This window comes from Pollachius pollachius (genome assembly GCF_949987615.1).
Source record: "Pollachius pollachius genome assembly, chromosome: 2".
Taxonomy (NCBI): domain Eukaryota; kingdom Metazoa; phylum Chordata; class Actinopteri; order Gadiformes; family Gadidae; genus Pollachius; species Pollachius pollachius.
The window spans coordinates 9476406-9492026 of NC_136935.1; the positions used below are offsets into that span (position 1 = coordinate 9476406).

Below are 15621 nucleotides of genomic sequence, written 5' to 3' on the forward strand. Positions count from 1 at the left end.
TTAAACGTGCTTTTCCAATCAATAACATTGTAATAGGTCCTTTATTGGTCTAATACAATTTTTGAAATGCATCTAAATGCATCTGATTCTGTACTAATCTCTCTCAGAAAAGTTCATCCACTGTCCTCTAGATGGCGGCATTTCCTTGGATAAAAGATGTAGATAAATGTAGATTCATTAAAAAGTTATTGTTATTTTATACCTATCAAACAAGTAGAATTCATGATTCTGCACTATTTCTTAAAGTGGTTGTTATTTGGTAGATTAAGGGAATAGTGGCTTGAAATTGGTTTGAATTCAATCGTCAATATAGGCTTTTAGAAAGAAACAATAATATAAAAGTGAATTTAAATCCGTGCATCATATAGATCGTGATTTGAAAATTCAATGATACTTTTCAAATGTATATATATATATATATAGATAGATAGATAGATAGATAGATAGATAGATAGATAGATAGATAGGATACTATGGATTTAATTGTTCAAACTTCGTTATATGTTTTGTTTATGTGTGTGCGTGCGTGCGTGTGTTTATTTGTGTGTGCGTGTGTGTGTTTGTGCGTGCTCGCGCGCGGATCAATGTGCGTGTTTTTCTTCGTGTTCTTCATTGTATCTTTTTCTAGTTTATTACTGCATCTCAGTTAACCGTTTTATACTCATGGGCATCAGCAGACTTGTGTTGACAGTAAACAAGGCCGGTGTCAAAATGGTCACCCTATAGGCCCTACCTGTCATTCACGACACCCTCACGCTCACGCTGTAATAACATTGTGATTAACACGTATTCTAAACAACACAGAAACCGAAACCAAACGAATCAAATCATCAAAATAATTTCTTATAATAATAATTATCAAATAATATTCAAAGCATATTTCGTTTACAAAAAAAAACAAAAAAAACTGCATGGACTTGTGCAGAAGTCCATGTCACATTTTCTGTGCTACTCGTCTCTCCAGTCCGACGGGTTGGCTTGAGATCGTAGGTTACGTCTGCTAGAGGGAGCGAGCGAGGGAGAGTGGGCTGCGCTGAATGGATTGACATAAGAGGGATTTACGTTTTAACGAGTGTCCTACCCTATAAGTCTACATGTTGCCGTCTCTACCGCCTTGGCCGTTTCTTATGTGCACATTTCTACTCAACCGTATCCACGTGTCATCGTGTGGGAAACGATCGGACTCGCTGTCTGTCTCCGTTTTGCCGAGGAGGGAAACCAACAAGGTCCGTGTCTCGGAGTATTATTAGCAGTTCAGATAGTACAACTGTCTTTCTGGTATGTAAAGTATTCGAGCTGCAGTTTAAAGTAAACGCGTATGTCGTAAGGTAACAAAACAAACAAACTCGTTTTTATAATGTACGGATGGGTCGCTCTTTGGGATCTGGATAACCGTACGAAAGACAGCGGTCAAGTGCACGAAGTAATAAACGAGGCGAAAGGCTTTTTTTTTTTACGTTGTAATAACTGTTCTTCCGCCAGTCAGAAACGAAAACAGGATCCGACTTCCGAGCCAAGCCTACATCTGACTGGGCTTGCCCTTTAAATTGTAAAGCCACGGCCAACGCGTGCACATTTGTTGCAATTGTACGTTATTAAATGGATTTGTTTATAGGCCTGTAGTTTTGAAGGCGTTCAACTCGTTGGAAGAAAATGTATTTATGGTGTTTAATAGCTTGTTTACCGTTATGTGTATTCACCGTTTTGTTGAGTCTCCAAATACAGCCTATTGAAAGTAACCTTATTGCATATTTGCAATCTTTATTTACCATTTGTGTTTAGATTTTTGTCAAAGTTTAGATTTGTATTGTACATACTATAATCCTTGCATAATTACCATGGCATAACTATTGATTAAAACTTTCTTGTGCTTGGTGTTTTAGGTTGTGCACTGCCCTTTCACAATGAAAAAATAATTTTGCTTGCGCATCATTATCCAAAGGGCAGAAGAAGACAATAACAAACCGTTTGGCGCTTGGAATAAGATAAACATTCAACTGGCTCCCATGCCGGGTGCGCGTCACCTTCCCTCTCCCACCTTCAACCATGCCTGCCACCTCCAAAAGACAGCCCGCTTCCCAAAGAAAAAATGGGCCCAAAGTAATCGCCGCAAAGAGACAGACCTGCAAGTCCACCAAAACCCGAGGCAGAGCCACTGAGAGACTCCAGAAAACACCGTCGGAACCAAAAAGATCCACTAGCAGGACCCAAGCGCCGTCTGGTCGAAGCCCTCGGGGTAAAGCGGTCAGTGGGCCGGTCGGTCAAGGACCAGGGCGGGCCACTTCTAAGGTTATCCCGGCCGCGACTACAACAGGATCGGCGAGGCTTAGAAAGCTAAGCAATCCGCCTGACTACTGTGCTCAGTTAGAGGACCCCCTGGGGCGTAGGAAGTCCTTACGGGGAACCCGGGCGTCTATTGGTCCTTGCCAACCCGCCAAGCCTCCCTCCAGGAGGGGGAAGAAGAAGGGCAGGAGTTGCTTGGCCAGGGGGACGGCTGCACACCGTCGGAACACACGGAAAGAGGCCGTGAACCCCGACTGCGGCGATGCAAACGACACTAAGGAGCAGGAGGAAGCCCGCAGCGATGACGACGGTGTCAAAGAAACCGATCTTCCTGCGCTGAAAAGTGACCCCCGCCAGGCCGCTGCTGCTTTCAAAGAGCAGGTAGCGGAAGCTGTAAACAATGCAAGCCCGAGCAGCCCTTTTCCCTGTGAGTCGTCTCCCGGCGACGACACACAGCGAGTGTGTGTGGCACGGGGCCGGTGTGACAGTGTCATTATTGAGCCAGAACAGAGGGCTGACCAGCAGAGGGTCGGGGATGAGCCAGTGCCTGGGGTCACGGGCCCGGGGGATAAACAAGGGGACGGGTCACATGATCTGGGATCTAGCAATGGTGGTGGTAGAGAGGCAAGCCAGACTGAGGTCCCTGAGCACACCGACACTGAGGAGAGACTAGTGGAGAACCAGGAGAAACTAGGTGAGAACCAGGAGAAACTAGGTGAGAACCAGGAGAAACTAGGAGAGAACCAGGAGAAACGAGTGGAGAATCAGGAGAAAGGAGTGGAGAACCAGGAGAAACGAGTGGAGAACCAAGAGAAACGAATGGAGAGCGTGGGGAAACTAGTTGAGGATGAGGAGACTAGGCGAAATAACGGTGAGGTGAAGCCTGGTGACAACGTTCCTGATCTCAAGGAGGTGAAGAGCGACATTGCCGAAGTGAAACCCGGTGATCCTGCTAGCGATGGGAAGCAAGTCTCTACTCCACAAGAAGAGGATAACTCATCTGTCCTGAGAGAGGCAGAGACGGAGAGGCAGACGGTGACAGCCACCCACGAGAACGATGGAGAGGAGAGCCGAAAAAAAGAGAGGGAACCGTGTTTAGAAGGAAGGCATGAGGAGAAGGAGAGAATAGGGTGCTCTGTGATTAAGGACAATGTTAAGGAGTCTGTTCCTCTTCTGCCTCGAGAGAACCAGGGGGAAGGAAACAATGTTTCGTCCTTTGCTGCTCGCTCCCATCACCGTACTTTGTTTGCTCCCTCATCTGATCTGTACCAGTCCAGCGACGCATTGACAGGAAGACCAGCGACACCTTTTGAGACTTTCCCTGTGTCTATCACAGCTACCTCAGAACCCGTTAAATCCCCGGTGGGGTCGGAGTCACAAGAGATACTTGCCCATGGCAGGCAAGACATCCGATCAGCCAACATCACCCATGGTGCTAAACTACATCAACCAGTATCTTCTGCTCTCAGTGTTAGCAACCTAATCTCACGGACCAACGCGATGTCACCAAACGCACATGTTACCAGAACCCAGGTCCTAGGGCCCATCTTCCCTCAGCATCTATACCAGTGGGGTCCAGGGCAGGCCCTGAACAGGGAGATCCCTCCCAGAGAGGAGAGCAGAGGGGCCCAGACACCGGTCCAGACGGATAACAGAGGTCCCCCACCTGCTCTGGAGTCATCGAAGCACCGCCCCCACCAGGAGGTCCCCCCTTCCCTCCCACCACTTCCTCTCGGAAACACAGTAGTTCCCGCCGGCGCCGGTGAGCCCAGCCCGAGGGAGACCCGCGAGGTTGCGGTGGCGTTGCCGGAGCAGGAGTCGATGCCAAAGACGTCCACCGCCGCCGCCGCCGCCGCCACCACCACCACCGCCTCCCCACCGGGCGGCGGTAGTGGAGGAGGGGGAGGTGGCTACCCCTTCTCCTGCAGCTCAGAAAGCACCCGCTCCTCCCTGGACACGGAGTCCGACGCCGGGTGCGGTGACCCGGGCCCCGGTCTCCTGGCCGGGGGGTCCTGGGGGTTCCCAGAGGGGGCCTGCATGCCCTCCTGGACCGCCGCCGGCCGGGCACAGAAGAAGGAGAAGGAGAAGAAGAAGAGGAGCCGTTGCGGCGGTTGCGAGCCTTGCCTGAGGAAGATAAGCTGTGGCCGTTGCAGCTGCTGCCTCAACCGCAGCACCGGCCACCAGATCTGTAAGCTGCGCAAGTGTGTGGAGCTGAAGAAGAGGAGGTCCTTGTCGTTGCTGTCTCCCCCCGCTTTACAGGTGAGACTCCGGAGCCGCTGTGGTCGCGTGCGTGCGTGCATGTGTGTATGTGGACACTGTTTAAGTCGGGTCATGTGTGAATGTGCAGCGCATGTGTGAGTTACTTACTCTGTCAGGAGTGAATGCTCTGTCACATGAGCCGGCAGTTGCACAGCACGTGGTTACTTTAGGGTGTGTGTGTGTGTGTGTGTGTGTGTGTGTGTGCGTTTGTTTGTGTGTGGTTGTAACATACTCATGTTATAAGCTCTCTTTGAGCTGTGCTACAGTATTGTTGGCAGTATGCACTGCTCTATGTTGAGTAGACGTCCTTTACGTGAAAGAAATACTTTCCACTGATCTTTTCCAGACAAACATATGGCTATAAAGGATTGAAATCAATAGTTCCTTGGCAACTGATCCACAATGTTTGACTAGTTTGGTTGCACTGGTTCTGACTCTTTTCTAAGACTAGAGGAGGATTTAGCGTCTAAAACAACCAACAAGCTATATTAACGAAAATCACATAAACAGCCCAATGTGAACTCGTAAAAGAAATCGTGAAATGTGGCACGCAGCCCGAGGACAGCCTTCACAGCAGCTCCTGCAAGTAGGCTTAGACGCTAACTTTAGCCCTGCGCCGCCTTGCCAAACAACCCTCGCTGACAGCGCTTGAGTTACTGCACTCCAGCGCCGTGAGTAGCCCAGAGAGTGGCACCGACCGCTGTCGCGCGTGCATAACCGTGACCATGTGTTGGCCATTGTGTTGCCCAGGCTGCACGCTGCACACGCAGGCAGTATCGCATGCCGCGGTGGCGGTGTGCTGCTGCAAGAGCAGCGGATTAGGGGCTGATTATATTATGTAACACCTGCGGCATTCACGGGGACCTCCAGTCCCCGCATGCCACTACGGATTATTTGATGGGCCGAGGAGGAGCAGCAGGAGGAGGAGGAGAAGATTATACCGCCAAACTTTAGATTTAGAAAACATATCACTCGGAATTCCCTCTCTGTCGGGTGATGTGGGTCACCGCGTGGGGCTTTGCGTGTCCTGGTTTGACGTTTTTCTCTGTCTGAATGGCTCATTCTGTTGGCGGTGGGACCCGGTATGCGCCACAGTGTTTGGGAGGGTTTGTGTGGAGCCGATGCACGTGGTTTCTTGTGGGCCGGTCAGCGGGGAGAATAGCGGGATGAACGGAAAAGACTGAATGCACAATAAAGAGAGAGCATCTGGGGGTAAAAAGGAAGAGAGTTGCCATTCAAGAAACAAAGGCAGGTGTTGTTTTATTCATGTCGAATTCAAGTCACACTGGAGCTCCAATTTTAAGGAGCTCAAGTAAGTAAATCATTATTTGGGGGTTTGAGAAGCACAACAACAGCATGTTATTGGCTGTAAGAACAGGCTGCAGTAGATTTTTTTTATTATTATTACTGCCTGTTGTGAACTAACCTTGGGCTGTGGCAGATTTCTGATAAAAACAGGTAGGACAAGGCTAGCTTGTATCTTGTCTTCGAGTTTTGCGTCCGGAGAGAGCAGTCACGCTAAGTGTGTGTGTACGAGTGAACGCCGGTGTGTATATTGATCTGTGATTAACTAGCCTGGCAGTCTTGCGAGTCAGGCTTACACACCCTCATGACAAATAATGGGATCATAATTGTGTAATAGTAACATGAAAGTGAAAAGGAAGGCGGTGGGGGTGGTGAGTGGGTGGGTCGTATTTTCTAGTAGCCTGCTTCTGTGTGTTGACGGACGGGATAGTAGAGGCGGACATAAAAGTAGGTTAAAAGAAAGACACATGGACCGCCGCAGGATGGAATTAAACCTGGCTTCACCGCAGTGCTGTGGTGGCACATGGCGGCAATGTGCACACAAGTAAGCATACCCACATGCCTGTGTAGTTGTATGTGGCTTTTGCATGGAGCCCGGTGGCACTGGCCATTGCTCTCAGATAAGCCCGCAGTGCACACAGCTGTTTACATTCAGTTCTGTTCGACACCATCTCTAGTGCACAGGCCACCGTGCACCCCGCCTCCACCTATTGCTTTTATTCCACATAAGAGGGGGTCTGACTCAATGTGAAGAGCCACCGGGTTGACCTCAAGCAGCAGATGATCCTGTCAGCCAGCCCCAAACCCTCACCGTCACCCTCCTTCTCGACCATTAGGCACACGGCACGGCCAATGGATGTCAGCCGCGCTGATGGTTACCATGGTGACCGCATTGTCTGCCGGTGACCTTCGACCTGTCATGGTCTGTGGGAGTATTCTCTGGGTCGTAATGAGGATTAGGGCCAGATAACCACCAGCAGACATGCAGCCACTACTACTACTACGACGACCACAACGGCTTTAGTCCTCCCCACTCCGTAACCCACATTCTGGTGATTAGGTTCTCTTGTGTCTAGTCTGTTAACCTACGTTAGCCTACGCACTGTGGACTCTGGGAGGAGCCAAGCCGCAAGGGACACAATCTTATAATCCATGCTACGCTATACTGCCCTGAGCCCTGTCTTTCTGTTGGTTCCCCACTGTTTGGGCCCATATAGACTTTGGATATAAATCCATATCTTTCATCGAAATTCCTCAAGCGTGCTCTCCTTGTTAATGTCTCAACGCTGTGTAAACAGCTACATTTGTAGCACATGTTTGAAGAGGAGAGACTTTAAATCTAAGGGCTAAAGTTCTGTTTAATGCAACTACTGCTATTTCAAATGTACTTACGTGTATATTGGATACACTGGCACGCACAATTGTTCCTGTTCTGTTCTTGCTGCAACGTGGTAGTTGCAGTTAGGCAGGATATCCTCAACAAATATGCGTGACCTCCTCATGACCCTCCCCCTTTCAATGTGATTGCTTTGTGGACCAGTTTCTCCCGCACTAATGATTGACTTGCCAGAGACCCAATAGCAAAGCCAGGCACACTGCAGGACATGCTGAATTATCATGTGCTGTACAAGACTGAATATTTTCCTGCAAAAGAAAAAATAAAGCCTCGGACTTCCTTATTCATTTCATCCATTCTCCACACTGCTGCGAGTTATTACACATGACAGCGGTTAACTGAGAATGATCTCATTTTGAGCTACGAAAGGTCTTTAAATGCTCCAGTTGTAACTACAACTGTACACTAATCACCCAAAGCTATTCAGCAGAGGTTTCCGATAATGAAGAACGACGGGACGGTTTTGGTCTGTCATTAAACTAATTCCAAGGTACTGCCAGTAGACCCGCAGGCACCGCAGCGTGGCCGCCCACCGCTCCCAGAGAGATGGATGGAGAGTGGAGGCCAAACTTTACCGCGGGGAACAATAAAAAACAGCTTAGAAATATACCTTGCTTTTCGTTTTCAAAAGGAAAGGAATATTTGGAGCGTTGCATGGTGTGATAGGAATAGTACAGGTGTGCCTACATACAGAAGTGGGCAGTTGGCATGGAGCTCAAGGGCATACAAACACACACACACACATGTACACACACACACACCCCCTGGAAAGTCTCCAGGGGGTGGTAATAAGTGAGTGTTGAGAAGGACAGTAATAAAATATCTTTGCAGTCCGTCCAGAAAAACGTGATTATGCGATCGCATAATTCAACGCATAATCAGCCGAAGTCTGCATATTCATGCGGGGGCCGCATTTTTTCAAATATGCCGCACTTTCAACGCATAAATTGACGATTTCCACACAAAATATGCCGGGCTTGCATGATTTCATAATCCCCGCATTTTCGTTGCAGGACAGTCACATATATCTTAGCAGAAAGTTGAAAATGTTGCGTTTACTTCACACAACAGCAGCAATTTCCCCCTGTTGCCATGGGAACGTTATGAAGTGACGTAATTACGCGACGTGAACGTCATTGAAAAGCTGCATTTTTCGCAAGTTCCCGCAATTTCATCGCATAAATTGCGTAAATATGCCGCATACTTCATCGCATTTTTTAAGAAAACGTGCCGCATAATCAAGGATTTTTGGCCGCAACAATCACAAAAAAACGCCGCATTTTTCTGGAGGGTCTGTCTTTGGTAAGATAGATATAAGAAGAGAGCCCCGGAGTGAATTCAACCCGGTCCACTTGACATCAGGTGGGTGCATGACAGTGGTACCATGAAACTTCAACAGCCCGGGCTTTTATTTGTTTCGATCACTGAACTTTCGAACAAAACTCTTGCTCAGCAAAGATGGGATATACTATCAAATGTATTATTTAAACCAGTATGAATATTAGTAACCGTAGGCAATCGAATAACGCCTGCACGCATGCTAAAACACGCACACACACACACGCGCACACACGCACACAGGGGGAGTGGTAATCGGGAGTATTCCACGCTCCACGCTTAAAGCACCCAGGCTACTAGTATACGGCGAGCTGGGGCTCTCATGTTCCCCCCTGCGGTGTATTCCTTGTCCGCAACCACTGCCACCCAGTTGTCATACGATTCATGCAGACTGGCTTTGAACGGCTGATTCCATGGATGTGCTTTGCGTGTGCCGTGTTTTCCCGCTGATATGGCGTAGCATATGGTTATGCTGTTGAGAGCTTAAATAAATGGACTATATAAGTTGACTATGAACAATTATTGAAGTTTAACATTTTGTTCAGCAAATTTGACAACTGACAGATGCAATATTGTAGCCAGTGAAAACCGCAAAATTCTGACGTGTACATATATGGGCAGATTTAGAATCATTTGTTGCAAATTGTATTCTCAATGCATAGCGCATCAGGTCGATATTGCTGTTTAGTGCTGCTTGCACAGATTCAGGAGACCCGCAGTGAATTCAACCCGGTTGAATTCATTGAGTAGGCGCATGACAGTGTTTATTTGGCTACAGGCTTTTCTAATGTCTCATTTTGGCTTCTGGTGTATGTGGTGCACTTTCCTATCCTTAACGTAAACATTAACCTACTCAGTAGGCCTGCCCCGACGTGAGTCAGACATGACGATTGGTCTTTCCTTTCCTTCTCAAACTACGTTACAATTGCATATTTCATCAGCCCGATTTTCAAATTTTCCCGGGGGACAAACCCCCGAACCCCCCTTTTAAAAGGACTCTAACTTCTGGGCTACAGCCCCGAATGTTTTCAATTGCCAGCAACGCTCCTGTCTTCCGGCATCCCTCATCATCTATGATCCACACATACTATATGGGTTCAGAGAATATGGATTGATGCCCTGCGTTTTTGGTGCTTTTAGCCAGTTCTCCACGCTAAGGCTAACCTTACAGGACCGCTGACTGGGGTGAGCTCATCGCTAGTGCCCGGAGGTTTTGGGAAGTCACTCAGCTGAAGTCCCAGGAGATGACTGAAAATGTTGACTTTATTTGATTAGGGGGCTAAGTGACGGGTGGGAGCCGGCCAACCCTACATTAGTGCAGATTGATGCCTTGTGCTGCTTGGTCGCAGGTGCAGGGAACACTTAGACTAGAGACTTGAGACTGGACGGCAGGGGACAGAGACAGACAGACGGACGGACCGACAACGCTATGCACCTGCTGCCCCCCCTTACTCTGATAGACGTTTCCTTTGCTATTATTACTATGCACAGGATTTCTACAGCCATGATAAAAATCTCACACCCGTTGGCTGTTATAAACTAAATCTAACGAAGCAGCCAAAGGATTGTTTCTTTTGAAGTGTTTAGTGGGACCAAAGCATCTGATGCTGTCTTCGTCTGCTTGGCTTTGCGTTTGTGAGTATTCTCTGTGTTCCGACTCCTACTGAGACACTAAGTCCCTTGATAGCACTTTGAAGTCGTGCCACTTGATTTCTCTGGGTAAAAAGAAATCCCCATTTGGCCCTCCTTGTCCTCAATTGACACCAAAAAACCCTACCCAAGAATCAGCACAATGGTGTTTTTTTAGGCTTTAAAGCACTGAATAAAGGGCTGAAGTATTGCAAATTAAAGGCTTGGGCTGCAACCTCCTGATATTTATTGAGAATACTGAAAGAAAGAATATAAAATGTTTTCTGGTCCATTTCTTTCAGAAAGCTGTTTGGCTATTTGGTAGGAGTGCACTCTGTGTGTGTGTGTGTGTGTGTTCACATGGCCATGCGTATTCTCTCTGCGCATGCACACACGTGCGGTTGTAAAGCAGAACTACCAACTCAGCACATTCACCACATTTGCATAAATCTAAAGTAGCCCTGTTTCCTGCAGGTCAAGGAAGGGGGAGGGAGTACATAGTGAGTGCATGCGTGCGTGCGTGCGTGCGTGCGTGCGTGCGTGTGTATGTAAGTGCAAGGTGTGTGGACGTGCAGGGGTGTCTGTGTACAAGCAAGGCTGTGTATGTTTTGTGTGTGTGTGTGTGACTGTGCATGAATGTGAATGCTGATTTTACATGCAGTGGTGCACGTGTTAGTATGCGCAAGAGTGTGTGTGTGTGTGTGTGTGTTAGGGTGCATGCGCATTCATTACCGATGTCTGTCAGGAATCTGCAGCAAGGGCAAGCAGGATGGAGTGCTGTAGACGTCTTTGCGATACATCATGCAGCTAGGGGGAGGATGTGAAAAGGAACGTAATCCATAACTCCTTACAAGTCACTTATGGGGAGTGTAACAGGAGAAGCCACATGGGTCTTAAACAAGCAGTTTAGATTGCTGCTTTCTCTCAGCCTTTATGGCTCTGTGGTTCTTGCAGCTCCTTCTCTGTGTACACTGTACATTGTGTGACGTACAGTGTGTTTGTGTGTGTGTGTGTGTGTGTGTATGGGTGTGGGTGTATGCTTGGCATTTGTGTTTATTAGTGTCATACTCAATCGCTGATTGGGACATGTTCAAGTATGTTCCCCCGCCTTTTTCCCGTCCCCCATTCACACACGCACATACGCACACACACATTGTACACACACACACACACACACACGAACACACACACACACACGAACACACACACACACACGGACACACACACACACCCATAAAACACATGTGGTGTTGACAGGAGAAAGCACATTAAGACAACTGTAAATGGAACACAAGCCCTTAACCCACCAACTGACAGCCTACAACTGGGGTGGGGGGCTGGGGGCAATGAGGTGGTTGGGGGTACCAAGGGCAACTGTCTCCTCCAGTGTCACTCGGCGTCAATGAAGGCAATGAGCCTCGATCCCCTAGTAGCGGCCATTTTGGTTGCATCTAGGTTCTGACCGCTAGCTGGTAGGAGCCTGCTAGTGTTGAGAACCACTTCAGAAGATGCCCAGACTGAAGAATTGCTGAATAATCACACTCTGTGTTCGTATTGATTTCACCTATTCGCCTAGCGGCCATCCCAGTTCCTTCTTGGTTCTAGACACCAGCAGGGGGATGGAACTAAATGCAGAATTGCATTGCTCGTGACGCTGCCAGTGTCTAGAACCAATGCAGGCTTCAGTCCTTGAAGAATACGCAGTTTAGGCCACTAGCAGCAGCAGTGGGCTAGGGGCCCCAGGCCCACATGGGGGGGGCAGGGGCCCCAGGCCCACATGGGGGGGGCAGGGGGGGAGGCTCACATGGGGGGGTCTCCAGATGTTGGCCTGGCAGTGAGACTGGAAGGTGATTAATGTCCTCGTTGCATGCACCTAACGAAGGCTGGATGAGCGGTTAGCATGCTAGGGCACATGCATGCTTAAGCTTTACTTTAATGCAAGCAGTGTAATTGGAGTACATGTGGAGATATGCAAGGGGGGGGCGAATTGGCTTTGGCGCTTTGCGCTTTTAAGATCTGATCAGCCCAGGGATAAATAAAAAAAAGCTGACCATAAATTCTGGTCTGGGCAGTCCACCAATGTAATGTTCCACGTATGTAAACTATAACACTATAATTTGGTTTTATTTATTATTTTGAGTAGTTTCACCCATTTTATTTGACCTCCAGAGACATGCAGGTTTAGCTCATTGTGAACCCTGTATTTTTCCCAGTGAGTGGGAGTGACCATGGAGGGGTCTAATTAGGTGGTCTTTGGTTGTCTTCTACCCACGCTGGGACCCAGGTACTCAGATCAGAGCCCCTGCCGATGCAAACCAGGACCATGTCAGTAATGAAAAAATAACTAACGTTTTGCCCCTACCACTCTCTCTGAAGAGTAGTTTTAAATGTAGCATAAGGGGACGTTTATGTACACCTGAAAGTAATGTGATTGATTAACGGGAATTCTTTATACATTAAAAACCGAATGTAGAATGCTTCTATTCTCAATCCCCCTCATTTCCCAAATAGCGGTGTTCAGAAAGGGTTCTAATGTATATCATTATCTGCACATTGACTACAATGTTTGCCCCACTGTCTCTATGGTATCAGCAGCACACACGAACACGCAGAAGCTAATGAATACAGGGTAGAACCTTGGATAGAGATTACGTTTCATTTTTGGCTTAACCTGTTTGAAACTGACTGAAGAATTAGCCCGGGGGCTGCCGGCTGGCTGTCTATCCGATGCGACTCGAGCACACACACTCTGACAGCTACGACTCGAAACAGCCAACACTCACAACTGCGGACACACATTCACCCAAAACATAGCTATTGCTGTAAGTAGCTGAAGTAGTATTCCCTGTACAATTACATTAAACTTCAAGTTCAAAATCAATAATCTGATTTTGGACTTGACTTCCAAATGTGCCATTATTTCAAGTAAAGTGTACGTTTTGATGAGGAGAAAGGTCTAAAACCTTGTGGAAGGTAATTTAATATCAGCAGATATGATGAGATATTTGCTTTGTTTGGCACTTTGTGTCAACAACAGAAATGTAATATTGCACTCTTCCGTCTGGCATCATTGTGTCTGAATCGGGCTGCATGCGCTTTGTCTGGACACACGCCCTACATCACACACACACACACACACACACACACATAAACCTAGACATACACGTTCACATTAACATGCCTACACACATACTCATTCACTGCCGCTCACATACACACACACACTCTCTCTCTCTCTCCCCCCCTCCCTCTCTCTCTCTCTCTCTCTCTCTCTCTCTCTCTCTCTCTCTCTCTCTCTCTCTCTATCTCTCCCCCTCTCTCCCTCTCTCTCTCTCTCTCTCTCTCTCTCTCCCTTTCTCTCTCTCTCTCCCTTTCTCTCTCTCTCTCTCCCTTTCTCTCTCTCTCAGCCTGCCACACAGACACAGACACACACGTGCATATGTAAAACACACCTGAGATTGGTTAACACGGTGTTAGAGTGGGATAGGCGCAGGCTGTGTCCGTTTGTTCTCCTGTCCTGCCGTGACCTCTGTCTCTCAGCCACATGCTTTAAAGTAGGCAACGTCTTTGGGTTTTTCTATTCAAATCCCTTTTCATTCTGTCTCACTCTTTCCTATTCCGTCTTGTTGCCCGTTTCTCTCTTTTTTTCCTGTCACACTCATTCTGATTTGCTGTCCCTCTCAATTCAACTAATTTCAATTAAATTCAAAATAGCTTTATTGGTATTTGGCCTGGAAAAGTAACATTTTTTATTGTCAACACAGGTTAAGAATTGAACTCACTCTCTTAGTCTCTGTCTCAGTCTTTGTCTCTCTCTCTCTCCCTCCCTCTCTCTCTCTCTCTCTCTCTCTCGCTCTCTCTCTCTCTCTGTCTCTCTCTCTCTTTCTCTCTCTGACCACAGCCATGCCTCTGGCAATCATATAGAGGAGTACAAGAAGATATGGCAGCCGAGCCTGTGTTGAATGACCGAGAATGAGAGGAAAGATTTGAGATACAACAAAGCATTTGTCCCCCTTTTCCAATAACACAAACATAAATGACAGCACACTAGTGCACACACACAAACACACACTTACACACACATGCTTGATTGTAGGTTTGTTATGTGGTTCAGTTGGGGGAGAGAATGACTGCGGTACCCTGTCTCTATGTACCGTCGGTGAAGAATAGGGGGACTGAACCTATTCAGGTTGGGATGGTATGTTTGTTTTCTTCCTCTGTTACGTCTATGATGTCCCCATCTGGATCCTTTGAGGGTCAACGATGGCTGAACGGTGACCAACCAAGCTGAATCAAACACACAAGCAACCTCACAGCAGGAGTCTGGGGAGACTAGTGTCAAGTGACTGAGTTTTAAACATGCTGAACAAACCTGGAATCAGCCCCCATTGGGGAGCCGGTGAATCAGTACTACTGGAGAATAGGGACTTTTCGAGGACTCGCTCAAGGGTACCTAGGCTGTGGTTTCTGTTGTAAGGGGGATTATTTTGTTGTGTTGTGTCTGTGTTCAGTCATTTAGCAGAGGCTTTTATCCAAAGCAACAAAAGTGAATTTGGTTCATTAGGCATCTTGCTCAAGGAGGCCTAATGACATTGGGATGTGGACATTGGGGATCGAACCCTGAACCTTTCGGCTGGAGGTCAGAAAACCCCCAGTCTACACTGTTCTGTTGTACAAGCCCTGAGGTTTCCAATCTTGTCGTTTGTTCATAGCAAAAAATATATTTCATGGTTGATTGTTTAACTAAAGCAATGGCAGGTGTTAAAACGGTTGCTAGCAAACTCAAACTGATGATTTTTTTGTGTTTGAGATAATATTTACAAATGTATCTTTAACATATTGATGGAATATAATGATGATTTAATAAGTTAAATGATGATCTATTATGTATGACCTAGGGCCTAGACTATTTCAGCTTAATGGTGCCGAAACAGGGCTGAAATAATAGAGCATATGGTGTATGGAAATTAAATTAGGTCATTTCAAAGATTGATCGAAACCAATTGCAGTCTTCCTCCCAAATGGAATTTAATTATTCATTTAAGTCGCGCTATCCTTTCCAATTAAAAAGTACGATAAAAAATTGCTGTGTTGCTGTTGCAAAAAAAAAAGTGCAATAAATTCAAGTATTAAAAAAACGCAAACGTACTATATATATATGGAAAATAATATTATTCATCCCCAAATTTCTCTTTGTCTGTCGGCTAAAATGTCTTTTTAAAATTAAGAACATCTTGTGTCTTCTTATGCAATCAAATAAGCAAGTGCCTGGCGGGCGGCAATTTCCTTTGTGTTGCCGAGGGGGGCAGTTAAGGGTTAATCTATCTCCTGCTGAACTCAGTTACCCGTGTAAACGCTGTGTGATGCGATCCCGATCCCCCGTTTGCTGTGTACTCCGGCCCAGGTTTTCC

At 47.1% G+C, this 15621-nt stretch overlaps 1 protein-coding gene across 2 annotated transcripts in view; it reads left to right on the forward strand.

Annotated features, from left to right (window-relative positions):
- The first annotated feature begins 1011 nt into the window (after positions 1 to 1011).
- The window catches only part of tet1 (tet methylcytosine dioxygenase 1), a 33234-nt gene continuing 18624 nt past the window's right edge, over positions 1012 to 15621 (forward strand). The window contains exons 1-2 of one of the 2 annotated variants that reach the window (XM_079729157.1): positions 1012 to 1278; positions 1884 to 4542. In XM_079729157.1, the coding sequence (XP_079585283.1) occupies positions 2047 to 4542 (2496 nt within the window). In that variant the 5' untranslated portion in view covers positions 1012 to 1278; positions 1884 to 2046. The remainder of the gene's footprint in view (positions 1279 to 1883; positions 4543 to 15621) is intronic. The other variant, XM_079729156.1, reaches the window with a different exon arrangement.